At 48.2% G+C, this 19195-nt stretch overlaps 1 protein-coding gene across 2 annotated transcripts in view; it reads right to left on the bottom strand.

The window, feature by feature from the left end:
* The window catches only part of ABL1 (ABL proto-oncogene 1, non-receptor tyrosine kinase), a gene marked incomplete at both ends in the record, with an annotated part of 61983 nt that overhangs the window by 10946 nt on the left and 31842 nt on the right, over window positions 1–19195 (bottom strand). Inside the window, 4 exons of one of the 2 annotated variants that reach the window (XM_079544531.1) lie at window positions 3386–3658; window positions 8573–8868; window positions 9577–9750; window positions 16233–16311. In XM_079544531.1, coding sequence (XP_079400657.1) covers window positions 3386–3658; window positions 8573–8868; window positions 9577–9750; window positions 16233–16311 — 822 coding nt within the window. Of the gene's footprint in view, window positions 1–3385; window positions 3659–8572; window positions 8869–9576; window positions 9751–16232; window positions 16312–19195 lie in introns of those variants that run through there. The other variant, XM_079544530.1, reaches the window with a different exon arrangement.

Here is a 19195-nt window from a genome sequence, read left to right as displayed (position 1 = left end):
AAACCCACACAGAATCAACAGCACGGAAAGAAATGAAACAGGAACAAAACCAAAAGAAAGCCTACACCCAAGCTAAGGTCTGAGCCACTGCTGAGATGCAAGCCCCCAGTTTCAGTGGATCTGAGCAAGAAAACCCCACTGCAAAGAGAAGCACGGCCAACAGCAGGGGAATTGAGAGCCCGAGGTTTCACAGATTTCATCCCTGGCATTTAGAGCCTGACCCATGACGTAATGGGTCTGGGCAGATGTGTCACTGCCTATTTGTTGAGCACCATAAAGTTGCTTGGCACAACAGAAAGCTGAGGAAGATCCGATCTTGCTCGGAAGATACATATTCTGAAGCAAATATACCCCCACGGCCCGAAGGTCATTTCAAAGTGGTGCAAAAATACAGATCCATTCCTAAAGCAATGTTTCTTTCTAAATCCATATTTTTTTTTCCATCGGTGGATTAATGTTGACAGCCTACATGGACGAAGTGTTTTAAGGAAGGATTGGAAAGGATTTACTGCTGCTGGTGAGAATGATAACAGTGGGCTGCTGCTGTAAGATCCAGCCAGCACTCTGCTCTGCAGTTAGCGATGAGAGCCTCTTTCAAACAGCTTCAATCCATCATTCACTATTCGTTGCCAATTAGCTTGATTGGCAGCTGTGTTTTTCTGAACACGCTCTGTCAAAACGAATCGCCCAAAGGTCCTGGGGAACAGAACTGTAAACCATTTTCTTTAGCAAAGGAAACAGGGTTAATAATCCAGGTTGCAAAAGGACCCTAAACACGCACTTATCTTATGTATGCTATGCAGGCTGCACAAGGCTGTTCCTCTGCATTGCTGCTCTGTGGTTTTAAATCTATTGCCTTTCACTGACCAAATTAATAGGAAGGATGCATGCAGAGAATTACAGTAACAGTGATTTCCCTGAAAATCTGATGGCAGAATTTTACCAGCTTCCATCTTCCGCTGTACAAAACCACAGAATAAATAAAACAGTTCCAGCAATATGCTATTTTCCCAGAAAAACAGGGCAATGCCTCAACCTGCACTTGCACAAAGCTCACTAAGGAACAGCTCCATGCTGCCCCATCTGCTGGGGTAAAAAAACATTAAATAAAGCTGGGCAGCTCCCAGCAGCTCAACCACTGAACAGCCCTCACAGGGAACTGAGTTTGGGGCACAGGCACTGAGACAGGGCACGATGCTCCAGCGCAGCCCCTGCAGCCCTCCTGCCCCTTTCAACAGGATCAGGAGCAAAAAAGCAAACATAGAGCATGTCGTGTCATGGCCACAGACCCTGTGAAATCCTGCTGTCTCTATGCAGGCCGCTGGGTTTCCAATGAAACATTCCAGTGGGAACCATCTACACCCCAACACACTGCCTAGCATTTGCCAGTTACATGAGGCTGAAAAAACAGCCTGTGCAGCATTTGTCTTCTCGTGTGATCCATGCTCTGTGCTAGCTGTAACACGACAGAAAACTGAACGACAAATGGGTGCTGCTGAGCACTGCTCCACAACATGAACTGCGTGGATCTTCGGTGCCTTCAACCCTCCCTCCCCTCCATCCTTCTTCTGGAGTAGACAGGGAAGGAACAAGGAGAACCGTGTGAAGCTGTGAAAAACATTCTCTGGCAGAAGACGAAGCGAGTCACTTGAAGCTGCCGAGGGCTTGTTTTCCCATGTAGAACTGGAATATAAATGCCATTTTTAAGTATCGCCCAAAACTTTGAAGGCAGCTGTAGCCCCACCTGTCAAGCACTAGACTGATGGATTTAAAGAAGGTGGAGTATAAATTTGCTTTTAAGGATGGTTTTAGTGTGCATAATTGCAGACTGAAGTGTTTCTTAACTCTCTTCTTGGTTCTTCCTGCATTCCCCAGTGGCACACACTGTTCCATATTACATTATGAACCACTTTCAGTCATGTTTCATTAAATATTTATTTGATGTATTCAAAACAGTCATGGTCTGTATTGAGGTTTCTCCAACGCACAGAGATTCGATGGCACTACGCGTCGTTTGCCTTTCTTGATGGGTTTTAGAGACATGGTACAGGAATGCAGCAGCGATACTCTGGTACAGACGAGGGACAGGAGGCATCAGGGATCCTCACATCACAGCCAGAAAGCAGAAAGAAAACGCTGCAGCAAACTGAACGTTCCGAGAAGCAATCTGTCTCTCTCACGTATGGCGTGGACTCTTTGCTCCCCCTGCTCACAGCCCGGTCCCACCGCACAGCGCCCCGGCAGCCCCGCAGTCCCCGTGCGGTGGCCCTAACGCTAGGTGTCACCCGCTGCCTGCGTAAGCTGCTGCTTCTGCTCGTCTCCACTGGGGAGCCCGAACGGGAATCTCCACCATACACAAAAGGCCAAAATGGAAATGCTTTTTGCGGCCATAGCAACCCAGAAATACTGAGGTTGCCGCTGTTCAGACAGCAAGGAAGAAATTTTTTTCCCCAAATCCAGGCAGTTTTCTCCCCCTGACACTATACATCTATACAGCTCTCTGCACTTCTAAAGTTCCATTGCAAAAAAACCCCATCAAAACCCAAGAAGAAACAAACAAAAAGCCCTCTTCTGTTTGTTTCTGCAAGACCAACCCACATGTCCATGCGAGGATAGAAAACATGGTGTCAAGTTAGCATAAAACTCCTATTAAGCAATCAAATGCAATGTGTGTGGATGGTGCCAGAAGATCTCAAGACACATTTATAAACATAAATGAATTAAGCAATGACCTTCTGAACTCAGAGCATTATTTGCATTTCAAGAGGCAAGGAGACCAAGACTCAGGAATAAGGGAGCAGAGCCAGAAGCAGAACTGATTATCCAGTCCCTCATTAAGCCCTCTTACGAATTTTAATACACTTTAGCTTGGATGCACTTTTTCCTCCTCTTACATCTTCTGATAATAAACAGCTGTGAACAGTTGCCTAAGACTACTGGGTACAAGGAGCCTGTCTTTTGGGAAAGAAGCCACATGAGACAGACAATCAAAGCATTAAGAGTTTCCCTGAAATACAGGCTTTGAATTTTATGTTGGCTGAGTCACAGTCCCCAACCTTCCTTAATACATCAACTTGTGTCAGCATGTTCACCTATGATCAGCACACCTTTGCCCCCTCTTGAACGCAAGGGATGCCACAGCAGTACTTCTCTAAGATTTCATCTGTTCTAAAGCAAAAGCTGCTCTGTTAACACCCTCCCTTGCTCAGTTTACACAGAGAATCATGAACTCATGAAGTTATTTATTATTCTAGGCCAAAGTACAGAAAGGCACAGCCATCACCAACCCCAAATTGTCACGTGGGGCTGGAGGAAGTCAGCCAGCTTGAACTCACTTCCTGCTGAAAAGGAGACAAACAGGACTGCTCAGAGATGCGGGTCCTACCTTTAGGGTCTTCACAGCCACTGTGAGGCTGTACTTCTTCCAGACTCCTTCATACACCTCTCCATACTGCCCGCCGCCCAGCTTGTGCTTCATAGTGATGTCAGTTCTCTCTATCTCCCACTTGTCATAGTTTGGAGACACCCCGTAAATAGTGGGCTTGTTGCGCTTGGGCGCTGGGTAGTGCAAAGTGGTGATGAGCCCATCTGCTACCGTTGAATGATGATGGACCAACTCTGCCAAGGTGTTGAAGCGGCTCTCTGAAGAGACGTACAGCTAAGGGAGCAAGGAGAACAGAAAGCTCAGTCACGTCACTCACACTGGAGCATCCACCTGCAGAAACCACGTTGTGAAGTCACGACAGAGAAGCCCCGCATCACGTCTACTTGAGCTGCAGCACCACGAGCTCTGCAGAAGCCTGGAGCTGAAAAAGATCAACATCTGCATGGGAAGTGCACAGATTCTAAAGAAACAGACACGCTTTGCTGAAATAGCATGGAAGGAATGAGTGCAAATAGCACTGCACTGGCATGCTGTTGCTTGAAATGGTTTTCTGGTCTGGTCAGTGAGGGTTGTGGGATGCTTCTCAACAGCAGGGATTTCCTACCTCTGCGTCTTGATCACATTATTATTATTATTTCAATTATGACATTTTACCTTCCTATTTTATGAAGTTTCAGTAACAAACTGGTAGCTTCCCTGCTGTTGGCCTAAGTAAGATAGCCGGCCTGCTGCATCCTTGACATGGGCACAGATCAGTAACAGAAATAAAAATATTACTGAGTGGGGATCTGTCGAGACACATTGGTAACCCATGTTTGTTACCTTTTAACATCCAAAGAGAAGCTCCATTTTGAGCCTAAAAGCTTACGGTAGGCAATGGACAAGTGATACCCTGCTACAATTTAGTACTTCCAATTTCACACTCAAGATCAATCTTCTGCTACAGGAGGTGACAAAAGCCACAAACACAGTAAGAACAAAGTGGTGCTGGTAGCACTTGATGGAGAGGGAGAAACCTTCTGACTCACTGGATATGCACTCAACAGTGCAGTCTGTGCATGTGCAGCATCCATCTGTCTCATTTTGCAAGGCAGGGAAGCTGACAGGGATGCCAATCATCCCCAAATCCCAGACCTGCGGCCAAGCACTACTTCCTCCACCCAGACAGAATGCTTGGATGGAGAAAGAAAACACATCTGTGAAGTTCCAGCAATAAGTGAACATGTCTAACAGAAAATGGAGATGCATTTGCAGAGGGGGAAAAAATGTTTGCAGGGAAGGAAGAAAAAAGGTCAAACTTGAGGAGTCTTTGAACTGGAGACTGGCAGATTCTGTACAGATGCTCCTTTGCAAGCATCTATTTACTGTAAAAATGAGAATAAGAGGCACTGGAGAAGAACAAATGTTCTGAAGGTTACACGAGCACTACGAATAAATATAGAAAATGAAAAGGTGAGTGAAAACAGCAGCTGCATCACCTAGGGCAGCCAGAGTGACAGAAGAGGCCTCTCAGCACCCTGCTTCCCCAACTCCCTCCTGCAGTTTGTGAAAATCAGGCAAAGGCTTAAGGATGGATGGTGACAGCATTGGCAGCAGTTGCTAAATCACATATGTCATGGACATTGTAAAAAGAACTGCAATGGTAAAATGCTCAGCTCAGACACACGGCATAACCCCAAGAAGACAAAATACAGGAGAGCACGACCCACAGATTGGTCAGTGACTGCTACAAACTGTAGGGTGACTGCTGGCTTTCAAGCTTTGCCCTTTGTAACAGAGCAATGCCATCTGTAAGTTTTCTGGAACATGAGCATTATCCAACAAAGGCAGCGACACTGAGAAGCCAACCTTCCTGCTGCAGAGGAATCACAACCCCCATTACAATGGCAACGGCACCCAGGCCCCAGGGAGTGGGAGAAGATGCACAGTGGCCAACGTGCCTGTAAATCACTTGAACAAAACAATTACCTGCTTGAACCTGAACCATTAACTACTCTGATGATAACCTGTTTATTCTCCTTTTGCTACATTTGCTGATGGCAAAGCTCCTATGGAAGCTCTGGAAAACAGAGGCGATCTCCTGGGGAGCGAGAGCTCAGTTTCTAACCAAACTGAGTCAAATATTTTTTTGGTGAAGTAACTGGATCAAACCTCAACACCTGTCATGGCCGGGGTGAAACCACCTTAAAAACAGATGTTCTGAGAACAGAAGGGTGCCAACTTAGGAGAGACTCTTACAGCTGCATGGCAAGAAGCAAACAGTTCTTCAGACCACCGAGTGCTTGCCAGCACAATCAGAATGTAAATCAATGACAATTTGGGAAGCACTTGCAGGGTGAGCAGTGGAACAAGCTGTTCCTGTGTTACACCGAGGACTAAATGTGTAAAATGTGTATAAAAGTGAGGATAGATGTGTCAAATAGTGCTGAACTCTTGGATCACCTGGAATTATTAAGGAACCATGGAGAAGGAAGCTGTCCTTGCTTTTACGATGCCTGCATCTCACAATCTCAGGATCTCACAGAAATGAGAAATATTTCTATTTTTTGTGACAGATTATACGATCCTATGAGAAGGAAGTTAAATAGATGGCCAAAGGTTTCACAGCAAACCTGTTACAGGTTGGGGAACAGAACTCAGGATCCCCATGCCCAGGCCGTGGGACAGCACTTCATGCCTTCACACACACAAACACAAATGGAAACTAAACCAAAAAAAACACCCACCCATCACACATGCTCATTTTGGAGGCAATTTTTCTCCCCCTGGCTCCCTGACTGGAGGTAGGGGTGCTGATCCATGTGAACCACATCCTTAACCCAAAGGGATTCCCACCCTGCCATCAGCCAACAACCTGAAAAGCCTACACCAAAAAGCTGATTGAGATTCACAGTAAAGGAGCCGACCTGCATGCAGTTAAGCCACGAGCTAAGGAAGGTTCCACAGTGAAGGAAGCTCCAAGAGAAGCAAGATACGTCCTGTGCCCCTAATACAGAGGACAGCAGGATTTCACACAGTGGCTGGGCAATGCTGTTTGCTCAGTCTGGTTGCTCAATAGAAACCTTCTACTACCAAGTCAGGAAAACCAAGTGCTCTGCTCCACGGAAGTGGTTTACCAAACGACTAGCTGCACCATGCCAGCCAAATCAAAAAGGTCATTTAGAGTGTCTTATTTAAATAATAAAAAAAAAAACCACAAAACATTAAGAGGTGGTCCGGAAGAATACATCCCATTAAAATGGGAAAGAAAAAAAAAGGCTCCCTGAGGAACTGATGCTGAATCTCAGTGCTAAACTGGTGCTACAGCTAAGAAGTACACATCTCCCATCTTTCCCTTTTCCTCTTTCTTACAGCAAAAAGACAGCACAGGGCTCTGCGATGCATGGCACACCCCACGCCAAGCAGTTGTTGTGCACATTTCTGTAAAAGCTCTTTGCTCTCACAGTTGCAGGACACAATCCACCAAAGCCATTCACCCTTCCTGCAGCACTTGCTGACGCTAAGCTCCTCAGACAGGCTGACTAACGATACAGCAGGCCGTGGCAGCCCCAGGTGCCCAGGGAGCTGGAGGTAGCAGCTTTCCTTCTGCAGAGCCACGCAGTGCTGCAACACGGGTAATGGAGCATGACAGCAGCAGCTCTGAGATCCAGCAGCCTCCATTTCACAAGGGGAAAGCAGAGATATTGGCTGCCTGTACTCCTCACCCCTAAACTCTGGCAGGTGAAAGGAAGAGCGGCAGGCTGGAGGTGGGCCACAGAGACAGCGCGCTGCTGCCCAGTTTGTTAACACAAATGGAAACAAATGAGACTTAACATGCCAGGCTGCTAATTGCAGCGTGGCACAGCGTAATTCCCTTCCCTCGGCACACGGCCACCTCCTCCCAAAGCCCAGCACTCGCTCACTGCTGCTTCTCTGCTTTGCATTTCCAACCACCACCGGCTGCAGGTCTGTTTTAGTGCATTGTGCTGACCTGCACATTTTATCAAAAAAACACCAATTCAAGCAACTTTGTGGGAAATGAACAGTTGACCTGAGCAATGCAGAGCTGAACAAATTATTGCTTTGGGGGGATAAAAACGGCTCTGCTGGGATGAAAGCCTTCATACGCCGAAACCTCCTGCAGTTAAAATGAAGAACGTGCCATGGCATGAGGGACACATGCTTATTTACACTGACTGAGGGAGGCCGGGGTTCAGAACGTTCACATGTGCACACTGCTCATCTGCCAGCATCCATGTGAGTCAAAGGGAAATCAGCTACAGGGACAGCAGGAGGAAGGATACTGCAGGTCACCACGCACACCCCTGAGCGTGCAGCACATCTGCAACTCACAGTGCTGATTTCGACCACAGAGCGTCTACAAAGGAGGAAAAAGGAAGAACCAAAGCACTGTAACGTGGATATATACCACTTTCAATAACTGTCAATTACCAGGTGCTGGCAAGAGCCTCAGCAGCCATGCTCCAGACCCATGCTGCAACTTCTGCAGAGGATCTGAAGAGGTAATGCTCACAATAGATTCATTAAAAACAAGAATTGCTGAAACCTAATGCCAGCCAAAATGTTTCCATGAAATTCCAACAAAAAACTGTGGAAAACCTCATTCTTATGTTAACGTTTCTCTGCAGAATCCATTGAAATGCAGCACAGTTGGAGTGCATAAAGATAGAAAAGAAAGAAGATGACACTGGAAAAGGGGTCCATACAAATTAGAAGGTGCCTATCCATTTTCAGTGGTCACATGGAAATACTGTGGAGAAATTAAAATAGTTTAAAATGAGGCTGAATAGTTCAAAAGGTATTCTGTTCCTAAACTTACAGGGCTATTAGCAACAGGCACAGACTTCTCTGATTTGGCACTCCCAGAGGTTCTTTTGAACATCTGTAATGAAAATCCATTGCCAGATAGCATCTTATTGATGGTATCTACTGCATTCAGCTCTGATGTAGCTCTGGGATGGCAGTTTGCTACTGAGCTGTGTTATATCTCAGCAGCTGGCTAAAGGAATAAGCGCGTTTCATCACAGCCTGGTCAGAAGCTCACAGTTCATTATAACTGCGGATGCTGAACACTGTGACCGGGGCTCACAATTGCACGTTTCAATTATTACTCCTCGACCTTGAGCAGTAGTGCACAAAGCACTCCAGCAAGGTTTCCTCTGGCAGCACGGGCAGCCTGCAGCCTACCTTCCCATCGGACGCAGTGTTTATTCTGTAGTGGTACACCCTGCCCTCGTAGCGCAGTGAAATTGATCTCTGTCCTGGACTGCTCTCACTCTCTCGCACGAGAAAGCTGCCATTGATGCCGCTGCTCAGGAGGTACTCAGCAGCATTACGTGACACCGGTCCGTGGTACCAGGAGTGTTTCTCCAAACTGTTCACTGGGGTGATGTAGTTGCTGGGTACCCAGCCTTGTCCATTCTTCGTTTGGGCCTCACACCATTCGCCATTATGATTGTAACCCAGGACACGAAGCTTTTCACCTAAGCACAACCAGAGAACACATTTAGACACAGCAAATCTAGGAGCAGAGTAAAAAGATGGATTATTTCTGGCTTACAGATCGTTAGAATGGGTATCTGACCACGTGTGTCTCTTTAAGCTTAAGTGGACCACTGAAGCCAAATAGAATGACATGCATGCTCCAAGGGTCTGTGAAATTTTCATGCAGTTCTGCAGCAGTTCTGATGCTGTCTGAGCTTAAAAAAAAAGATTCCAACAAATTTTATTTGAGCTGAGTTGGCTTGATAGGGCTAGACCAGGAGTGGATAAGTGGCAAAAATCTGTTCTGATTAGCAAGCAAGCAGACTTGAAGTGCACATAAGGAATGAGAGGATCAAGTAAGAAAACACTGCATCTGCACAGTCATTTTTCATAGGAGGACTGCATGCTGGAGAACAATAAAAATGACAAAGACCTGCATCTGAAGTCAGCCTACTTCAATTTCTCAGCTCAAATTCTTGTTCTTAGTGGAGACCTCCTTCTGACACAATCTTGTCCAATGCAAAAACCTCAAATAGTTTTAACCTTTTAGAAGGTTATGACTTCAAGAAATATTTGTATTTGTTTAAGAAGAATTCCCACAGTAAAAAAATTCCATAGTGTGTAGTGTATAACCCGGTTGTTCCACTGTGGCTTTCCTTTCAGTGCTTCTTGCTGATTCCTGATCCCAGCCTGCACAATTCTCTTACCTTTAGTTATGCTGAGAGTGTTGTCCCCACTCGCCACAAAATCATACAGTGCAACAAAGAGGTGGGGGTCATTTTCACTGGGGCAGGACAGGAGGTTCTCCTTGGAGTTCCAGCGAGCGGCTTCACTCAGCCCCTGGGGCTCAAAATCTGACACGACTGGCCTCTGGAGGGCTTCTGCAGGAAGAAAGGGGAGAAAAGCAGGTTCACTCTTGCTGATAAAAGCCATCTGCTTAGCCCTCGTGCTACAGTTCTTCTAATTTTCTCAACATCCGCGTTCCTCACGTATGGATCATCCCTTACAGCAGACCTCCTGCCACATGCACACAGTGCTGTGGCTGCGGAGCCCATTCCCATCACATGAGCTGCCTGCTCTGGCCGTTAAGCAGAAGGAAACCCTCTGCCTGCAGGCAGTGCTGCTCACGTCAGCTGCTGGCTCTCCATAAATCCTTCAGTCTTACCTAAGTGCTGCAATGGTTAGACTTGAAATAAGCAGACACCTCTAAAAGGTAAATCCCTTAATTACCCTATAAATGAAATCACCGGAACTTGAAACACTGAAAGTCAGGCAGGATGAGATTTATAAGATGTGGTGTACACAGAGTTAGATATGTATTTTTGTAGTCCATACTATTTTTAATCATCTCTCCTCTTATTTGAGTAAAAGCTGGGCCATTTCTGTTACCTCTCTGCCACCTGCCGCTCTCAAGAGAAGCACACAGCGAGAGCGTATGCTGCACCATGCACTCTGCAGGAATCTTACAGGCCTTGAGAAAAAAACAATTCCCAAAAACTGAGCTTCAAACGTGCACAGTGAGGCACATTAGGTGTGTAATAATCAGTCAATATCAGGCATATCCAAGTAGGTTGGAGAATTCGGTTCCACTGCTTCCTGCCAGTCCTTCCCTCCAAAGCCTGGGGAAGGCTGCTGGGATGTCACCAGGAGGTTGGCTGCACACTGTGCCAATGTGTCAGCCCAGGGGTGACCGCACAACGCACATCCATGCTTTGGGGATGGGGCTGTCAGAGGCAGGAGATCCCCTTTCAGAAAAGGAAGCTATCAGCACTTTACCACACAAACGTAGCTGGCAGACGGCTGTGAGCAGCAATGCTGCCCAACACAGCACACAGCAGGCCCTGCGCCTTGTGGGCTGACCGTAACCTCGGCAAGGAAGGAAAACGCCTGCCCCGTGGGGTCTGATTCAACAGGAAGGCCGGAAATCCAAGGCGGGCTCCCCTCCAGCACAGCCAGGCCCATGCGCGGCCCGGAGCGGGATGAGGGGGGAGAAGCTTGATGGACTGTGACAACACGCGCTGCTAAAGGTCTGGGCCCCTAGAGGAGGCTATTAGCAGATTGAGGACACAAATCTAAGATGCAAAAGAACTGGAGAGGACAGGTCTGTCTGGGTTCCCTGTACAGCCAGCTGTCGGCAGCATTCACCTCTCTTTGCGACACCCCTGGTAAATCTGCCCAGACGTGAGCACGCTTCGGAGCAGCAGACAGTGCAGCTCATTCACATCGCTGCTCAGAGAGCTGGTGGTGCCCCAGCCCCGCAGGCACCCGAGGTCAGGGGATGGCTCCGAGCACCTATAGAGCCGTGCTGTCCCTGTCCATTGAGGGGAGTAGGACACGATGGCCCTTAAGGGTCCCTTCCGACTCAAACAGTTCTGTGATTTTATGACGAGAGTCTTTTCCAACACACTATAGCTTCTTCACCACCTACACTGGTCTTATCTACAGCTTCACAGCACCACTGAGCCCCTCAATAGACCAGATGTCTCTGACGAGTCAGCCCAGCTGCTGTGCCACAGGGCAGTGTCCTCACTCGGTGATGCGGCAGGAGGCAAGTCCAGCTCCATTGGTGAGCTCCACTGGTTATCACCCAGCTGAGATTCCTCCAGGCAGCCACAAAGCTTGCTGCTGCATCTCTGCAAAACCACAGCTTGATTCCATCGCACCGTGCTCAGGTGGCACCTGGATGCCTGGGAGGAGTCCCAGGGCAGCAGTGTAATTCAGCTCCGCACTCGCAACAGCTAAACACAACTCTCCAATAGCAGACTAGGAAATGAGAGAGCAAGAGCTTTTATTTTGAGGCATCAGCCATATGGATGCCTTTTTTTTTTTTTTTTGTCCCCCCTAAATTAAGTCTGCACCAGGAGATATTTACGTTTGTACACCAAAAGATTTCATAAGCATAGCTATCCCTGCTAATTACTGTTTATGCGAAGCCATGAATCACTGCTAGGGACTGTGTAAGAAGTTCTGTGATGTGAACAGTGCTGGTCCAGACCAACACAAGCAAATTCCCTTAAAAATGTAAGTGAAGGGTTGGAAAAGAGGCAGAAGCACAGCATGACAAGCAGCTCCGCCACAGCTGACTGCGGGGCAGTCCTGGGGGGAAGGAGGAGACCTCCTGTCTCCCTGCAAAACAAACATCCTGTGCTCTTACAAACCGTGCTCACATTTTTTCCACAAGGTTTCCAAAGCAAGGGAGAACAGAATACACTCAGTAATCTCTTTGGAGTCGAAGCACATGCTGTCTAAAGCTTTTCCTCTCCTTACCTTCCTCCTTCCTTCCTTTTCCCCTAAAAGAAATTAGGATATGGGGCAGAATCACTGCAGATTTAATGCACTCCCAAAGATCCCAGCCTCTCTGTCCCACTGATTTCCTTACTGGTCACTGACAGATTCCCTATCCCTGATGGAACAATATTATCTTCCAGGAGAAAGGACCAGGATCCACAGACAGCATCTGGTTCCTGCTTCATTGCCCACACACAAAGAGGGCCCACAGTCAAACGCAGTGCTTTGCCTTAAGAAATGCTAAGTACCCTCAATGGCATGGCTTCTCCCACTCCCACTGAAAGATCATTCCATTATCTTTCATCCATTGCTAATTTCTTTTTGGAGAGTTCACTCTTCTACGAGCCTGCAGATTCCACTACAGCTCATTCATTGGGTATTTTCCATTTGTAACCCTTTAACAACACAGTAAATACCATCTTCCACCAGAGAGACGATCACAGTTGTGGATGTACAGAGAGGAATAGTGGATCTAGCAGAAATTCAGAGTTTATTTTTAAGTCTGCTACTAAACTGCTGCCTAATCTTAGATTAAAATGTCTGAGAGAAGAAGGGGAAAGAGTGGCTAGATCCAACTGAATCATAAATGACACCTCTGTATTTCTGAAAACTTCAGAAATGAAGCTTTTGGTTTGGTTTCTTTACACAGCAGAAGTGGTGAGGTTTGCCCATTTCAGAGCCCTGGGGAGGGGCAGCACTGAACAAGAACTACAGAGGTTTGGAGCTGTAGTGCCCCATCTTCTTTAGCAGCTCGGGACTGAGAAAGGAAGATGAACGTGGGTCTGCGATGATCGGTTTTAGGTCTGAAGACAGCTCTAGCTGTATGAAATCGTAATACTTTTCTCACCACAATCCATGGGAAACAGTAACAAGCATCATCAGCCAGGTTTTTTTAATAAGGATGGGACAGGCAAGAACCACTGCAGCAAGCACACAACTAGCAGGCCACTACAGAACACTTCTTTAAAAGCAAAAACTCTACTGAGAGATGGCAGATGTGAGGCCAAGAGGTGAGGAGCAGAAAACATAAGGGGGACACAAACAGAAGGCTCTTCCCCGGGAGGCCATGGCTATGGGCTTCTCCTCCCCGAGCTCCTCTGCTCTGACTGTAACAAAACACACTGAAGGAAAAAAAAAAGATATATGGGCAATCTGACAGCTGGCAGGGCAGAAAATGCTTCGGTTTGAAAACAAAGGGCTTGAGTAGTGCCTCTACACCAGTTTTCAGCTTCAGAGAGGATGCTGACAGGTTTTAAACAAGGTTTCTACTTTTCAGTGGTAGAGCAAGCCCAAAAAGGCAGCGAGACTATTCCAGCCCCTATTTGGGACATGGACACGTTCTGCTTTCCAGATCAGATTGGCAGCAGTACTTGCTGTGCCTCGTCCCTTCTACTCTTTACCCTTTCTTGGTGTGAAGTGAGGGTGGAACTATTCAGTTTGGCACAGGCAAAAAGGAGGAAGCAGATGACAGAAGTTCAGATATCTCACATTCAAAAACAATATTTACTAGGGGGGATAAAACTGAGAGCAAAAAACGGCCAGCTTAAAACACGAGCATGGAAGCTCAGTAATCACACAACCAGTTCAAACGTATTTTTGATCACGTTAAAACAATCTCCGAGGTCTCAGTTCAGCCAAATGCCAACACACAGCATGCAGGGTGCTCTGCCCACACCCTGCCATGGCACACGGAGACACTGAGGTTGGAAAAGCCCTATCACCACCCCAGGCCCAACCCACGTGCCCACTGACACATCCCTCAGTTCCCATCCCCATGGGTCTGACACACCTCCAGGGACAGTGACCCCCAGTGTCCTCCCAGCTGCAAATGGTTTGCCATATAACCAACGGTCCATTCAACCTCTAAGCAGTTCTCTCTGCAGTTTCCTCGTCTACTAAAGCAACTCAGCTTTCCTCTCATGCCTACAGCAGCTTCCCATACAACAAAGACAAGAGCAGAGTAATCCTCCAGTGATATCACTATAATCTCCATAATCCTTCCAGAAGCTCCAGTAAGACAGGCAGGGAACAGCCCAGCCATGTCACACAGCTCCCAAGGATGTGTCTGATAGCCTCAGCACAAGCCTATCCCCCTCCTGAGGATCTGCCAGACTGCCCTGCAAGCTTTAGTGGTTTCCACCCAAATGAGCCCCACCTGTAAGAACCTGCTATCTAAAGTACAGGCAGGCAAATGGCTTTCACTTGTGCCCTCACACTGGGCACTGGCACAAGCTCCTACTGCTCTTCTGCTCAGCCCTCTCCCCAGGGCTCTTAACCTCACCACAACCTGAATACAAAAGCTGTGTGGGGCCCCTTCAGCTGTAGAAATAACAGAAAGCACTCCTTTGTTTTCCCTTCACCTCCTGCTTTGCTTTCCAATAAGTCCACCTCTGATGAGCATCACAGTGGGTCCTGCTCTGTGTCCTAACAGCTGCCACAGCAGCAGGGAAAGCGCATTAAGATCTCGGTTGTGGAGCTTTAACACACCCTTAGGTGCTGGCTGCAGTTCTGCCCTGTGCTGTGCTGAGAGAAGAGGCTGAGCTGCTTTGACAGAAGTATATTTTAAAGTTTTCCAAGGCTCATTTCCCATCCCTTCATAAAAAATATATACACAGCCCCGGTCTCAGAGAAGCTGAAGGTGAAAATACCACAGTATTTACTGGGCCTGATTGTGTTGTTAACTCGATACTGCCTACATGGAGCAAATCAAACTGCGTTCTAATCCTATTATGCAACTGCATTGCAAAGTGGGGAGGGGGAGTGGCTGTAGCACATACAACAGGGAAACCTTGGACAAACAGCCTGGGTAACACCCTGTAACATCAGCTCCAGCTGGGCCCAGGGGACCACAGCACCAAAGTGCCACAAACAGAGGTTTGGTGCACCAAAAAGCTGGCCGAACCATTTGGAACAATCAACACCGTTCACACATCCGCCCATCACTACGTTTGTGAAACTTTTAAAACGGATTGAAATAGATAAGAGAACCGAGCGAAAAAAGCCCCTTGACAACCGCCAAGTTATTCAGAGCCACTGCACGCATCCCACGAGCACAGCCTCCTGCTATGAGATCCCTTCGGCTCGGTGTGCCGTGAGCAGCCATTTGTAGTTTTTCAGATTCCTGAACTATGAATTTGAGGAACATTTCTCCGCTGAATATTCGAGAGTTGAGCAAGAGCCGCCGGCGATAGGCTGCGCGCGGTCAGGTGGCTGCATTTCTTCCCTCTGATTTGATGAGTTAGCAAAGTACTCCTGGCACGCAGCTTATTTTTACCAAAGTTCCATCCAGCGACACAAAAGAAGCCGAGGAATGCATGGGCCCAACACAGCACAGCGGGCTGTGGCCTCCTGGGGCCCGGCCAAAGCCCTGGCATTGCACAGAGCAAGGCCACGGCGGAGGGGACACAGCTCCCGGGTGGTGCTGTGCCCAATGGGACCACGCTGGGCTCCCCTGCACATCACCTCCAGCCCCAGGCACCCAGCTCCAGCCCACCACGAGTGTTAATTCAATTAATTCAACGTTTCAATTCCTACAGTCACAGGGGTAACTCAAATTCACTTTTTCAAAGCGATCACCCACGTAAATTCAGCTGTATGGCCGCCTGGGAAATGCCAGCAGAGAGGGACAGCCAAAACGAACCAACAGCCTGCGAGTAACGCACATGGAAAGTACTTTGCTGTATTCAGCAAGTTGATTTTCATCTAGATTCTCCTCCATAGCCCAGAGTAACTTTATTCCCTTCACTCCAAGGGAAGTGAGATCCTTCTCCGGGCACAACCAAAGCCCAGGCCCACGGAGACGGCTTTGTTTGTTGGATCGGCCATGGGATCACTTGACATTTCACAACCATAAATGGTAGAGCCAGGCTCCCTTTGTATGCTGCGCTTAATGAAAATCACCTGGTCCCAAAGTCATGCACACACAACCCCGCGGCTCCTGGGATGGCAGTGGGCTCCCAGCTCCCCAAAAAGCCTCCCCGTATCCCCAGAAACTGTCCCTGTACCCCCGAAGGGCTTCCCCGCATCCCCAAAAGGGCCTCCCCGTGTCCCCAAAGGGGCCTCCCATCCCGCTCACCTTCCAAGTAGCAGCTGGAGGAAGAAGAGAGCCCCTTCTTCGACTTGCAGCCCACCAATTTCAAGCAAATCTCCAACATTTTCATTTGTTAGAGTTTGGCCTCAGCTGTACGGTCTCCTTTCTTCCTTTCAGCTCCTCTCGCTCAAAGTTACCCGGTAGAAATGCTCCCCGCACCACTTAAAAGGGCAAACCCGAGAGGCGCAGAGCCCATGGGGCCCGGCTGCGCCCCGGCCCGGACAGGACTGCAGCCATCCCGCTGCGGCAGGAGGGCACGGCGCTGGGTGCTGAGCGCTGCCAACAAAGGGCCCCCTTCAGCCTCCGCGCCTCAGCTCCGCGCCGGCCTCCTGACGGCCTCCTGACGGCAGGCAGCAAAGCTACGCCCTCGCTCCTTAACCCTGCTGCTGCCGGCTGGGGAGGCACGCACGTTCGGCATCTGGATGCTCCACATCGGCACGTATTCCAGGTAGGTAGCTGTTGATAAAGGAGACCGGACTGGCTGTGCACACAGCTGCGGGTTTTTTGTTGCTACAAGATCCCCATTCACTTCCCAAAGCTTGTGTGCTCAGAGCACGAGGTGCCCCCGGAGCAGAAAGGCCAAGGAAGGCCCACGCGAGGTTACAGGCTGCCTCCTGCTCTTCTGCTTTCCAGCACCTGAGGACCCTGCCATTGAGACAGCGAACTCCCATCACTCTGCAGATGACACTGCTTCAGTCTTCTGATCCACGGGAAAGAAGTGGTCAGTCCTCAGCCCATGCAGAACTGCAGTAACAGCATTTGTTTAAATAAAGCAGCCACACCACTTCTAGCAGAGAAGTATTTATGGTAAGGCCAGCACGGCGTTTGAACTGCTTTCCTTCTTCTTCTCAAAGATAACATGGGCATTCCCATCTGACAAAGCAGGGAAGAGAGAATCTCAGCTTCCTGGAATTCAGGCAAGCATGGGAAGAGTCAAGGTGCAGCTGGTGCTCCACCTGGCTGCGTGTACACTGGGGACCACGATGCTATCCCCAGGCCTTCTCTTCCTCTCTCCACTCCTAGAGGAGGGTTTCCATCCCATGGAAGCAAAAGAGGCTCAAAGGAAACTGACGACCCCCCCCACTTGCTCCCTGCCCACCTAGCTTCAGAAGGCACTGAGACAAAAAGACAGTGCAGAACTGGGAGAAATAAAAGAGCAGCTAAAAGCTGAGCTGGCCATCCTGTGCTGAGGCCCACATCATGCTCAGGGAACCAGGGTGAAGCAACATTTGAAGAGCAGACCCAGCATCATGCACGCAATGTCTGCATGTGACGAGCATCCCCCTCCTGCCTCGAGTTCAGCTGTAGGAGCGTGGAATTCCCATAAAATTCCCCTGGAAGTACGGAGGCAGCAGCACCCAGCCAACACAATGAGGGTTCCTACAGCAGCGCCGGCAGAATGGAGGCAGATTACTCTCCTGGTGAACTCCTGGGGTTGGTATTCCAGAAGAAGAATGCCTCGTTTCAAATTAAATTAACCCACTTGCAGAAGAACCTCGCTATTGGAGCAATGCCTCCACTCAGAGAGCTGAGCACAAAGAGCTATCCTGGGATAATTTCCTCTGTAGATAAACCCTAAAATTAATTTCCTTTATTGTTCCACACAGACAAGCTTGTGTGGTCCCTCTGCTACAAACTTCATCCCTCTGCGCTTCCTCATTTAAGTCATGGCAAGCCAGACCGTAAATGCTTCAGAGCAAGCACTCTCTGCACTTACTGCATGCCATGAAATTAGCTGGCGATACACAAATAAAAGCCACATTGGCAGTGTCACACAAACGCTGCTACTCTTAGGGCTGACATCTATTAATCCCTCTTATGTTTGTTGTATACGCATCTTAGAGTAAAATCTGTCATGAAAAGCGTGCAGACTTTTGGACTATGGAGTGACTAATGCAATCTTCAACTCGGTCTCTCTGCTACAGAATGGCAGAACAGTTTTGCTTTGCCATACAGAGCGTGATGCCTTCCCTTTCCCTTCCCTTTTCTAACCTTTACCTTCCCTTCCCTTCCTTTTCCCTTTCCTTTTCCCTTCCCTTCCGCACAGGCAGTTCAGCCCCAAGCATCACCTGCCCCCAGGCAGCCCTGACCTGCACTGCTATGACATCTCCTGGTACAAGGAGGGCACAGAACACAGCCCTGCAGATGTGGCTTTGCCAGCTCCGAAGAGGGAAATAATCACTCTTTTTGACCTGCTGGCTATGTTCTTGCTAACGCAACCCAGTACACCATCAGCCCTTATTGTTTATGCTCATACATGAGCGTAAGCCTCTTTAGCCAACTGCTTTAATGTCTGAGCTTCTTCTAAGAGACTATTTTATTCATCGTGTTCTTAAAGCTGTGCAACATTTGAGGACAGCTTTCTCCAAGTGAGCGATTACATCCACACGCATGACAGCAGCAGTGAAAGGACTGGGCTCCATGAGCAGAAAGTGAGTTTTGGCCTGGTCCCACCCCACTAACAGCTGGAGCCAATTTTCTTGTGATACCATTAAAAACAGCTTGAGTGCTCGTCACCCATTTAAAACCAAACCTTCATTTTAAAACACTCTTCTGAAGCACAGAAAGATGACGCAGTTGGAAGGCACAAATGCTGGGGATTTTCTCATAGGTGCATTCAACTCGAAGTCACTTGAATTGGAGCCCAAAACAGTGGGCAAAGGAAAGGGGCAAAGGAGACTACCAGGAAAAGAGCAATATTCCTTACCATTATGGATTACCTGTGCCTTATCTAGCTCTTCTGTAACTGCAGCTGAGAATTTCCCCACAGGTGTAAAGGAACTGAACGTAGGCTGTAAAGCACTCTGCTGTCTGTGGATGCACAGAGCAACAAATAACTGATTCACATCATTTGTAAGATGCATTATTCTTATCCAGTACAAAGGTTATTTGTAATTTTGAGCACTCATGGGTCACTCTTTTCTGATGAAATCCCACAGCCACATGAC

This window comes from Tetrao urogallus, assembly GCF_951394365.1.
Source record: "Tetrao urogallus genome assembly, chromosome: 19".
Lineage (NCBI taxonomy): Eukaryota > Metazoa > Chordata > Aves > Galliformes > Phasianidae > Tetrao > Tetrao urogallus.
The sequence above is the reverse complement of the archived record's forward strand: the minus strand, read 5'-3'. Positions and strand labels throughout refer to the sequence as shown.